This window comes from Stegostoma tigrinum, chromosome 19 (assembly GCF_030684315.1).
Source record: "Stegostoma tigrinum isolate sSteTig4 chromosome 19, sSteTig4.hap1, whole genome shotgun sequence".
Lineage (NCBI taxonomy): Eukaryota > Metazoa > Chordata > Chondrichthyes > Orectolobiformes > Stegostomatidae > Stegostoma > Stegostoma tigrinum.
The window spans coordinates 13,931,108-13,944,414 of record NC_081372.1 but is presented as its reverse complement, the minus strand read 5'-3'; the positions used below and the strand labels follow the sequence as shown (position 1 = coordinate 13,944,414).

The 13,307-nt window shown below is 40.2% G+C and overlaps 1 protein-coding gene across 1 annotated transcript in view; it reads left to right on the top strand.

The window, feature by feature from the left end:
- LOC125461413 (1-phosphatidylinositol 4,5-bisphosphate phosphodiesterase gamma-1-like) overlaps positions 1-13,307 on the top strand; it is a 172,360-nt gene that overhangs the window by 142,982 nt on the left and 16,071 nt on the right. The window contains exon 25 of the mRNA XM_048550162.2: positions 13,062-13,158. Coding sequence (XP_048406119.2) covers positions 13,062-13,158 — 97 coding nt within the window. The remainder of the gene's footprint in view (positions 1-13,061; positions 13,159-13,307) is intronic.

The window sequence follows — 13,307 nt, the reverse complement described above, 5'->3', positions numbered from 1 at the left end:
CAGGTATCACAGAAAACTGTACCCTAACAAGACAGGTATCGCAGAAAGTGTGTCCTAACAAGAACAGGTAACGCAGAAAACTGTACCCTAACAAGAACAGGTAACACAGAAAACTGTACCCCAACAAGAACAGGTAACACAGAAAACTGTACCCTAACAAGAACAGGTATCACAGAAAGTGTGTCCTAACAAGAACAGGTAACACAGAAAACTGTACCCTAACAAGAACAGGTATCACAGAAAGTGTGTCCTAACAAGAACAGGTAACACAGAAAACTGTACCCTAACAAGAACAGGTATCGCAGAAAACTGTACCCTAACAAGAACAGGTAACACAGAAAACTGTACCCTAACAAGAACAGGTAACACAGAAAGTGTGTCCTAACAAGAACAGGTATCACAGAATACTGTACCCTAACAAGAACAGGTAACACAGAAAGTGTGTCCTAACAAGAACAGATAACACAGAAAGTGTGTCCTAACAAGAACAGGTATCACAGAAAACTGTACCCTAACAAGAACAGGTAACACAGAAAATGTGTCCTAACAAGAACAGGTATCACAGAAAACTGTACCCTAACAAGAACAGGTATCACAGAAAACTGTACCCTAACAAGAACAGGTAACACAGAAAGTGTGTCCTAACAAGAACAGGTAACACAGAAAACTGTACCCTAACAAGAACAGGTATCACAGAAAACTGTACCCTAACAAGAACAGGTATCACAGAAAACTGTACCCGAACAAGAACAGGTAACACAGAAAGCTGTACCCTAACAAGAACAGGTATCACAGAAAGTGTGCCCTAACAAGAACAGGTAACACAGAAAACTGTACCCTAACAAGAACAGGTATCACAGAAAACTGTACCCTAACAAGAACAGGTATCACAGAAAACTGTACCCTAACAAGAACAGGTAACACAGAAAGTGTGTCCTAACAAGAACAGGTATCACAGAAAGTGTGTCCTAACAAGAACAGGTAACACAGAAAACTGTACCCTAACAAGAACAGGTATCGCAGAAAACTGTACCCTAACAAGAACAGGTAACACAGAAAACTGTACCCTAACAAGAATAGGTATCACAAAGTGTGTCCTAACAAGAACAGGTAACACAAAAAACTGTACCCCAACAAGAACAGGTATCACAGAAAACTGTACCCTAACAAGAACAGGTAACACAGAAAACTGTACCCTAACAAGAACAGGTATCACAGAAAGTGTGTCCTAACAAGAACAGGTAACACAGAAAACTGTACCCTAACAAGAACAGGTAACACAGAAAACTGTACCCTAACAAGAACAGGTATCACAGAAAGTGTGTCCTAACAAGAACAGGTAACACAAAAAACTGTACCCCAACAAGAACAGGTATCACAGAAAACTGTACCCTAACAAGATCAGGTAACACAGAAAGTGTGTCCTAACAAGAACAGGTATCACAGAAAACTGTACCCTAACAAGAACAGGTATCACAGAAAACTGTACCCTAACAAGAACAGGTAACACAGAAAGTGTGTCCTAACAAGAACAGGTAACACAGAAAACTGTACCCTAACAAGAACAGGTATCACAGAAAACTGTACCCTAACAAGAACAGGTATCACAGAAAACTGTACCCTAACAAGAACAGGTAACACAGAAAGCTGTACCCTAACAAGAACAGGTATCACAGAAAGTGTGCCCTAACAAGAACAGGTAACACAGAAAACTGTACCCTAACAAGAACAGGTATCACAGAAAACTGTACCCTAACAAGAACAGGTATCACAGAAAACTGTACCCTAACAAGAACAGGTAACACAGAAAGTGTGTCCTAACAAGAACAGGTATCACAGAAAGTGTGTCCTAACAAGAACAGGTAACACAGAAAACTGTACCCTAACAAGAACAGGTATCGCAGAAAACTGTACCCTAACAAGAACAGGTAACACAGAAAACTGTACCCTAACAAGAATAGGTATCACAGAAAGTGTGTCCTAACAAGAACAGGTAACACAAAAAACTGTACCCCAACAAGAACAGGTATCACAGAAAACTGTACCCTAACAAGAACAGGTATCACAGAAAGTGTGTCCTAACAAGAACAGGTAACACAGAAAACTGTACCCTAACAAGAACAGGTATCACAGAAAACTGTACCCTAACAAGAACAGGTAACACAGAAAACTGTACCCTAACAAGAACAGGTATCACAGAAAGTGTGTCCTAACAAGAACAGGTAACACAGAAAACTGTACCCTAACAAGAACAGGTATCACAGAAAGTGTGTCCGAACAAGAACAGGTAACACAGAAAACTGTACCCTAACAAGAACAGGTATCACAGAAAGTGTGTCCGAACAAGAACAGGTAACACAGAAAACTGTACACTAACAAGAACAGGTATCGCAGAAAACTGTACCCTAACAAGACAGGTATCGCAGAAAACTGTACCCTAACAAGAACAGGTAACACAGAAAACTGTACCCTAACAAGAACAGGTATCACAGAAAACTGTACCCTAACAAGAACAGGTATCACAGAAAACTATACCCTAACAAGACAGGTATCACAGAAAACTGTACCCTAACAAGAACAGGTATCACAGAAAGTGTGTCCTAACAAGAACAGGTAACACAGAAAACTGTACCCTAACAAGAACAGGTATCACAGAAAGTGTGTCCTAACAAGAACAGGTATCACAGAAAACTGTACCCTAACAAGAACAGGTATCACAGAAAACTATACCCTAACAAGACAGGTATCACAGAAAACTGTACCCGAACAAGAACAGGTATCACAGAAAGTGTGTCCTAACAAGAACAGGTAACACAGAAAACTGTACCCTAACAAGACAGGTATCGCAGAAAACTGTACCCTAACAAGAACAGGTAACACAGAAAACTGTACTCTAACAAGAACAGGTATCACAGAAAGTGTGTCCTAACAAGAACAGGTAACACAGAAAACTGTACTCTAACAAGAACAGGTATCACAGAAAGTGTGTCCTAACAAGAACAGGTATCACAGAAAACTGTACCCTAACAAGAACAGGTATCACAGAAAACTGTACCCCAACAAGAACAGGTATCACAGAAAACTGTACCCTAACAAGAACAGGTATCACAGAAAACTGTACCCTAACAAGAACAGGTAACACAGAAAACTGTACCCTAACAAGAACAGGTATCACAGAATACTGTACCCTAACAAGAACAGGTAACACAGAAAACTGTACCCTAACAAGAACAGGTATCACAGAAAGTGTGTCCTAACAAGAACAGGTAACACAGAAAACAGTACCCTAACAAGAACAGGTAACACAGAAAACTGTACCCTAACAAGAACAGGTATCACAGAAAACTGTACCCTAACAAGAACAGGTAACACAGAAAACTGTACCCTAACAAGAACAGGTATCACAGAAAGTGTGTTCTAACAAGAACAGGTAACAGAGAAAACTGTACCCTAACAAGAACAGGTAACACAGAAAACTGTACCCTATCAAGAACAGGTAACACAGAAAACTGTACCCTAACAAGAACAGGTATCACAGAAAGTGTGTCCTAACAAGAACAGGTAACACAAAAAACTGTACCCCAACAAGAACAGGTATCACAGAAAACTGTACCCTAACAAGATCAGGTAACACAGAAAGTGTGTCCTAACAAGAACAGGTATCACAGAAAACTGTACCCTAACAAGAACAGGTATCACAGAAAACTGTACCCTAACAAGAACAGGTAACACAGAAAGTGTGTCCTAACAAGAACAGGTAACACAGAAAACTGTACCCTAACAAGAACAGGTATCACAGAAAACTGTACCCTAACAAGAACAGGTATCACAGAAAACTGTACCCTAACAAGAACAGGTAACACAGAAAGCTGTACCCTAACAAGAACAGGTATCACAGAAAGTGTGCCCTAACAAGAACAGGTAACACAGAAAACTGTACCCTAACAAGAACAGGTATCACAGAAAACTGTACCCTAACAAGAACAGGTATCACAGAAAACTGTACCCTAACAAGAACAGGTAACACAGAAAGTGTGTCCTAACAAGAACAGGTATCACAGAAAGTGTGTCCTAACAAGAACAGGTAACACAGAAAACTGTACCCTAACAAGAACAGGTATCGCAGAAAACTGTACCCTAACAAGAACAGGTAACACAGAAAACTGTACCCTAACAAGAATAGGTATCACAGAAAGTGTGTCCTAACAAGAACAGGTAACACAAAAAACTGTACCCCAACAAGAACAGGTATCACAGAAAACTGTACCCTAACAAGAACAGGTATCACAGAAAGTGTGTCCTAACAAGAACAGGTAACACAGAAAACTGTACCCTAACAAGAACAGGTATCACAGAAAACTGTACCCTAACAAGAACAGGTAACACAGAAAACTGTACCCTAACAAGAACAGGTATCACAGAAAGTGTGTCCTAACAAGAACAGGTAACACAGAAAACTGTACCCTAACAAGAACAGGTAACACAGAAAACTGTACCCTAACAAGAACAGGTATCACAGAAAACTGTACCCTAACAAGAACAGGTATGACAGAAAACTGTACCCTAACAAGAACAGGTAACACAGAAAGTGTGTCCTAACAAGAACAGGTAACACAGAAAACTGTACCCTAACAAGATCAGGTAACACAGAAAGTGTGTCCTAACAAGAACAGGTATCACAGAAAACTGTACCCTAACAAGAACAGGTATCACAGAAAACTGTACCCTAACAAGAACAGGTAACACAGAAAGTGTGTCCTAACAAGAACAGGTAACACAGAAAACTGTACCCTAACAAGAACAGGTATCACAGAAAACTGTACCCTAACAAGAACAGGTATCACAGAAAACTGTACCCTAACAAGAACAGGTAACACAGAAAGCTGTACCCTAACAAGAACAGGTATCACAGAAAGTGTGCCCTAACAAGAACAGGTAACACAGAAAACTGTACCCTAACAAGAACAGGTATCACAGAAAACTGTACCCTAACAAGAACAGGTATCACAGAAAACTGTACCCTAACAAGAACAGGTAACACAGAAAGTGTGTCCTAACAAGAACAGGTATCACAGAAAGTGTGTCCTAACAAGAACAGGTAACACAGAAAACTGTACCCTAACAAGAACAGGTATCGCAGAAAACTGTACCCTAACAAGAACAGGTAACACAGAAAACTGTACCCTAACAAGAATAGGTATCACAGAAAGTGTGTCCTAACAAGAACAGGTAACACAAAAAACTGTACCCCAACAAGAACAGGTATCACAGAAAACTGTACCCTAACAAGAACAGGTATCACAGAAAGTGTGTCCTAACAAGAACAGGTAACACAGAAAACTGTACCCTAACAAGAACAGGTATCACAGAAAACTGTACCCTAACAAGAACAGGTAACACAGAAAACTGTACCCTAACAAGAACAGGTATCACAGAAAGTGTGTCCTAACAAGAACAGGTAACACAGAAAACTGTACACTAACAAGAACAGGTAACACAGAAAACTGTACCCTAACAAGAACAGGTATCACAGAAAGTGTGTCCTAACAAGAACAGGTAACACAGAAAACTGTACCCTAACAAGAACAGGTATCACAGAAAACTGTACCCTAACAAGAACAGGTAACACAGAAAGTGTGTCCTAACAAGAACAGGTATCACAGAAAACTGTACCCTAACAAGACAGGTATCGCAGAAAGTGTGTCCTAACAAGAACAGGTATTGCAGAAAACTGTACCGTAACAAGAACAGGTAACACAGAAAACTGTACCCCCAACAAGAACAGGTATCACAGAAAGTGTGTCCTAACAAGAACAGGTAACACAGAAAACTGTACCCTAACAAGAACAGGTATCGCAGAAAACTGTACCCTAACAAGAACAGGTAACACAGAAAACTGTACCCTAACAAGAACAGGTATCACAGAAAGTGTGTCCTAACAAGAACAGGTATCACAGAAAGTGTGTCCTAACAAGAACAGGTAACACAGAAAACTGTACCCCAACAAGAACAGGTATCGCAGAAAACTGTACCCTAACAAGAACAGGTAACACAGAAAACTGTACCCTAACAAGAATAGGTATCACAGAAAGTGTGTCCTAACAAGAACAGGTAACACAAAAAACTGTACCCCAACAAGAACAGGTATCACAGAAAACTGTACCCTAACAAGAACAGGTATCACAGAAAGTGTGTCCTAACAAGAACAGGTAACACAGAAAACTGTACCCTAACAAGAACAGGTATCACAGAAAACTGTACCCTAACAAGAACAGGTAACACAGAAAACTGTACCCTAACAAGAACAGGTATCACAGAAAGTGTGTCCTAACAAGAACAGGTAACACAGAAAACTGTACCCTAACAAGAACAGGTAACACAGAAAACTGTACCCTAACAAGAACAGGTATCACAGAAAACTGTACCCTAACAAGAACAGGTATGACAGAAAACTGTACCCTAACAAGAACAGGTAACACAGAAAGTGTGTCCTAACAAGAACAGGTAACACAGAAAACTGTACCCTAACAAGATCAGGTAACACAGAAAGTGTGTCCTAACAAGAACAGGTATCACAGAAAACTGTACCCTAACAAGAACAGGTATCACAGAAAACTGTACCCTAACAAGAACAGGTAACACAGAAAGTGTGTCCTAACAAGAACAGGTAACACAGAAAACTGTACCCTAACAAGAACAGGTATCACAGAAAACTGTACCCTAACAAGAACAGGTATCACAGAAAACTGTACCCTAACAAGAACAGGTAACACAGAAAGCTGTACCCTAACAAGAACAGGTATCACAGAAAGTGTGCCCTAACAAGAACAGGTAACACAGAAAACTGTACCCTAACAAGAACAGGTATCACAGAAAACTGTACCCTAACAAGAACAGGTATCACAGAAAACTGTACCCTAACAAGAACAGGTAACACAGAAAGTGTGTCCTAACAAGAACAGGTATCACAGAAAGTGTGTCCTAACAAGAACAGGTAACACAGAAAACTGTACCCTAACAAGAACAGGTATCGCAGAAAACTGTACCCTAACAAGAACAGGTAACACAGAAAACTGTACCCTAACAAGAATAGGTATCACAGAAAGTGTGTCCTAACAAGAACAGGTAACACAAAAAACTGTACCCCAACAAGAACAGGTATCACAGAAAACTGTACCCTAACAAGAACAGGTATCACAGAAAGTGTGTCCTAACAAGAACAGGTAACACAGAAAACTGTACCCTAACAAGAACAGGTATCACAGAAAACTGTACCCTAACAAGAACAGGTAACACAGAAAACTGTACCCTAACAAGAACAGGTATCACAGAAAGTGTGTCCTAACAAGAACAGGTAACACAGAAAACTGTACACTAACAAGAACAGGTAACACAGAAAACTGTACCCTAACAAGAACAGGTATCACAGAAAGTGTGTCCTAACAAGAACAGGTAACACAGAAAACTGTACCCTAACAAGAACAGGTATCACAGAAAACTGTACCCTAACAAGAACAGGTAACACAGAAAGTGTGTCCTAACAAGAACAGGTATCACAGAAAACTGTACCCTAACAAGACAGGTATCGCAGAAAGTGTGTCCTAACAAGAACAGGTATTGCAGAAAACTGTACCGTAACAAGAACAGGTAACACAGAAAACTGTACCCCCAACAAGAACAGGTATCACAGAAAGTGTGTCCTAACAAGAACAGGTAACACAGAAAACTGTACCCTAACAAGAACAGGTATCGCAGAAAACTGTACCCTAACAAGAACAGGTAACACAGAAAACTGTACCCTAACAAGAACAGGTATCACAGAAAGTGTGTCCTAACAAGAACAGGTAACACAGAAAACTGTACCCTAACAAGAACAGGTATCACAGAAAACTGGACCCTAACAAGAACAGGTAACACAGAAAACTGTACCCTAACAAGAACAGGTATCACAGAAAGTGTGTCCTAACAAGTACAGGTATCACAGAAAACTGTACCCTAACAAGAACAGGTAACACAGAAAGTGTGTCCTAACAAGAACAGGTATCACAGAAAACTGTACCCTAACAAGAACAGGTAACACAGAAAGTGTGTCCTAACAAGAACAGGTATCACAGAAAACTGTACCCTAACAAGACAGGTATCGCAGAAAGTGTGTCCTAACAAGAACAGGTAACGCAGAAAACTGTACCCTAACAAGAACAGGTAACACAGAAAACTGTACCCCAACAAGAACAGGTAACACAGAAAACTGTACCCTAACAAGAACAGGTATCACAGAAAGTGTGTCCTAACAAGAACAGGTAACACAGAAAACTGTACCCTAACAAGAACAGGTATCACAGAAAGTGTGTCCTAACAAGAACAGGTAACACAGAAAACTGTACCCTAACAAGAACAGGTATCGCAGAAAACTGTACCCTAACAAGAACAGGTAACACAGAAAACTGTACCCTAACAAGAACAGGTAACACAGAAAGTGTGTCCTAACAAGAACAGGTATCACAGAATACTGTACCCTAACAAGAACAGGTAACACAGAAAGTGTGTCCTAACAAGAACAGGTAACACAGAAAGTGTGTCCTAACAAGAACAGGTATCACAGAAAACTGTACCCTAACAAGAACAGGTAACACAGAAAGTGTGTCCTAACAAGAACAGGTAACACAGAAAACTGTACCCTAACAAGAACAGGTATCACAGAAAACTGTACCCTAACAAGAACAGGTATCACAGAAAACTGTACCCTAACAAGAACAGGTAACACAGAAAGCTGTACCCTAACAAGAACAGGTATCACAGAAAGTGTGCCCTAACAAGAACAGGTAACACAGAAAACTGTACCCTAACAAGAACAGGTATCACAGAAAACTGTACCCTAACAAGAACAGGTATCACAGAAAACTGTACCCTAACAAGAACAGGTAACACAGAAAGTGTGTCCTAACAAGAACAGGTATCACAGAAAGTGTGTCCTAACAAGAACAGGTAACACAGAAAACTGTACCCTAACAAGAACAGGTATCGCAGAAAACTGTACCCTAACAAGAACAGGTAACACAGAAAACTGTACCCTAACAAGAATAGGTATCACAAAGTGTGTCCTAACAAGAACAGGTAACACAAAAAACTGTACCCCAACAAGAACAGGTATCACAGAAAACTGTACCCTAACAAGAACAGGTAACACAGAAAACTGTACCCTAACAAGAACAGGTATCACAGAAAGTGTGTCCTAACAAGAACAGGTAACACAGAAAACTGTACCCTAACAAGAACAGGTAACACAGAAAACTGTACCCTAACAAGAACAGGTATCACAGAAAGTGTGTCCTAACAAGAACAGGTAACACAAAAAACTGTACCCCAACAAGAACAGGTATCACAGAAAACTGTACCCTAACAAGATCAGGTAACACAGAAAGTGTGTCCTAACAAGAACAGGTATCACAGAAAACTGTACCCTAACAAGAACAGGTATCACAGAAAACTGTACCCTAACAAGAACAGGTAACACAGAAAGTGTGTCCTAACAAGAACAGGTAACACAGAAAACTGTACCCTAACAAGAACAGGTATCACAGAAAACTGTACCCTAACAAGAACAGGTATCACAGAAAACTGTACCCTAACAAGAACAGGTAACACAGAAAGCTGTACCCTAACAAGAACAGGTATCACAGAAAGTGTGCCCTAACAAGAACAGGTAACACAGAAAACTGTACCCTAACAAGAACAGGTATCACAGAAAACTGTACCCTAACAAGAACAGGTATCACAGAAAACTGTACCCTAACAAGAACAGGTAACACAGAAAGTGTGTCCTAACAAGAACAGGTATCACAGAAAGTGTGTCCTAACAAGAACAGGTAACACAGAAAACTGTACCCTAACAAGAACAGGTATCGCAGAAAACTGTACCCTAACAAGAACAGGTAACACAGAAAACTGTACCCTAACAAGAATAGGTATCACAGAAAGTGTGTCCTAACAAGAACAGGTAACACAAAAAACTGTACCCCAACAAGAACAGGTATCACAGAAAACTGTACCCTAACAAGAACAGGTATCACAGAAAGTGTGTCCTAACAAGAACAGGTAACACAGAAAACTGTACCCTAACAAGAACAGGTATCACAGAAAACTGTACCCTAACAAGAACAGGTAACACAGAAAATTGTACCCTAACAAGAACAGGTATCACAGAAAGTGTGTCCGAACAAGAACAGGTAACACAGAAAACTGTACACTAACAAGAACAGGTAACACAGAAAACTGTACCCTAACAAGAACAGGTATCACAGAAAGTGTGTCCTAACAAGAACAGGTAACACAGAAAACTGTACCCTAACAAGAACAGGTATCACAGAAAACTGTACCCTAACAAGAACAGGTAACACAGAAAGTGTGTCCTAACAAGAACAGGTATCACAGAAAACTGTACCCTAACAAGACAGGTATCGCAGAAAGTGTGTCCTAACAAGAACAGGTATTGCAGAAAACTACCGTAACAAGAACAGGTAACACAGAAAACTGTACCCCCAACAAGAACAGGTATCACAGAAAGTGTGTCCTAACAAGAACAGGTAACACAGAAAACTGTACCCTAACAAGAACAGGTATCGCAGAAAACTGTACCCTAACAAGAACTGGTAACACAGAAAACTGTACCCTAACAAGAACAGGTATCACAGAAAGTGTGTCCTAACAAGAACAGGTAACACAGAAAACTGTACCCTAACAAGAACAGGTATCACAGAAAACTGGACCCTAACAAGAACAGGTAACACAGAAAACTGTACCCTAACAAGAACAGGTATCACAGAAAGTGTGTCCTAACAAGTACAGGTATCACAGAAAACTGTACCCTAACAAGAACAGGTAACACAGAAAGTGTGTCCTAACAAGAACAGGTATCACAGAAAACTGTACCCTAACAAGAACAGGTAACACAGAAAGTGTGTCCTAACAAGAACAGGTATCACAGAAAACTGTACCCTAACAAGACAGGTATCGCAGAAAGTGTGTCCTAACAAGAACAGGTAACGCAGAAAACTGTACCCTAACAAGAACAGGTAACACAGAAAACTGTACCCCAACAAGAACAGGTAACACAGAAAACTGTACCCTAACAAGAACAGGTATCACAGAAAGTGTGTCCTAACAAGAACAGGTAACACAGAAAACTGTACCCTAACAAGAACAGGTATCACAGAAAGTGTGTCCTAACAAGAACAGGTAACACAGAAAACTGTACCCTAACAAGAACAGGTATCGCAGAAAACTGTACCCTAACAAGAACAGGTAACACAGAAAACTGTACCCTAACAAGAACAGGTAACACAGAAAGTGTGTCCTAACAAGAACAGGTATCACAGAATACTGTACCCTAACAAGAACAGGTAACACAGAAAGTGTGTCCTAACAAGAACAGGTAACACAGAAAGTGTGTCCTAACAAGAACAGGTATCACAGAAAACTGTACCCTAACAAGAACAGGTAACACAGAAAGTGTGTCCTAACAAGAACAGGTATCACAGAAAACTGTACCCTAACAAGAACAGGTATCACAGAAAACTGTACCCTAACAAGAACAGGTAACACAGAAAGTGTGTCCTAACAAGAACAGGTAACACAGAAAACTGTACCCTAACAAGAACAGGTATCACAGAAAACTGTACCCTAACAAGAACAGGTATCACAGAAAACTGTACCCTAACAAGAACAGGTAACACAGAAAGCTGTACCCTAACAAGAACAGGTATCACAGAAAGTGTGCCCTAACAAGAACAGGTAAAACAGAAAACTGTACCCTAACAAGAACAGGTATCACAGAAAACTGTACCCTAACAAGAACAGGTATCACAGAAAACTGTACCCTAACAAGAACAGGTAACACAGAAAGTGTGTCCTAACAAGAACAGGTATCACAGAAAGTGTGTCCTAACAAGAACAGGTAACACAGAAAACTGTACCCTAACAAGAACAGGTATCGCAGAAAACTGTACCCTAACAAGAACAGGTAACACAGAAAACTGTACCCTAACAAGAATAGGTATCACAAAGTGTGTCCTAACAAGAACAGGTAACACAAAAAACTGTACCCCAACAAGAACAGGTATCACAGAAAACTGTACCCTAACAAGAACAGGTATCACAGAAAGTGTGTCCTAACAAGAACAGGTAACACAGAAAACTGTACCCTAACAAGAACAGGTATCACAGAAAACTGGACCCTAACAAGAACAGGTAACACAGAAAACTGTACCCTAACAAGAACAGGTATCACAGAAAGTGTGTCCTAACAAGTACAGGTATCACAGAAAACTGTACCCTAACAAGAACAGGTAACACAGAAAGTGTGTCCTAACAAGAACAGGTATCACAGAAAACTGTACCCTAACAAGAACAGGTAACACAGAAAGTGTGTCCTAACAAGAACAGGTATCACAGAAAACTGTACCCTAACAAGACAGGTATCGCAGAAAGTGTGTCCTAACAAGAACAGGTAACGCAGAAAACTGTACCCTAACAAGAACAGGTAACACAGAAAACTGTACCCCAACAAGAACAGGTAACACAGAAAACTGTACCCTAACAAGAACAGGTATCACAGAAAGTGTGTCCTAACAAGAACAGGTAACACAGAAAACTGTACCCTAACAAGAACAGGTATCACAGAAAGTGTGTCCTAACAAGAACAGGTAACACAGAAAACTGTACCCTAACAAGAACAGGTATCGCAGAAAACTGTACCCTAACAAGAACAGGTAACACAGAAAACTGTACCCTAACAAGAACAGGTAACACAGAAAGTGTGTCCTAACAAGAACAGGTATCACAGAATACTGTACCCTAACAAGAACAGGTAACACAGAAAGTGTGTCCTAACAAGAACAGGTAACACAGAAAACTGCACCCTAACAAGAACAGGTAACACAGAAAGTGTGTCCTAACAAGAACAGGTATGACAAATTGAATGCCAGCAAAAATTCAAAATTATTCGGTTGGTTTGATGCAATGTCATTTTAAAGCTATGGATTTGTGTTTTGATCACTCTTTAGAAGGAAGAGGGGAAGATGATGGAGCGCAGGAAGAAGATTGCTCTTGAACTCTCTGACCTAGTAGTGTACTGCAGACCTGTTCCTTTTGATGAAGAAAGTAAGTGATATTGAGGACAGCACCAGCCTGTTAGCAGCAAGTAACAGGGACAGTTGATGTGTGATGTGTGTACACACACCTGCGCGTGCACACAGGTACACACGCACACTTACATTCCTCTCTGTGTGAGTTCCTTGCCCTCAAGTCCA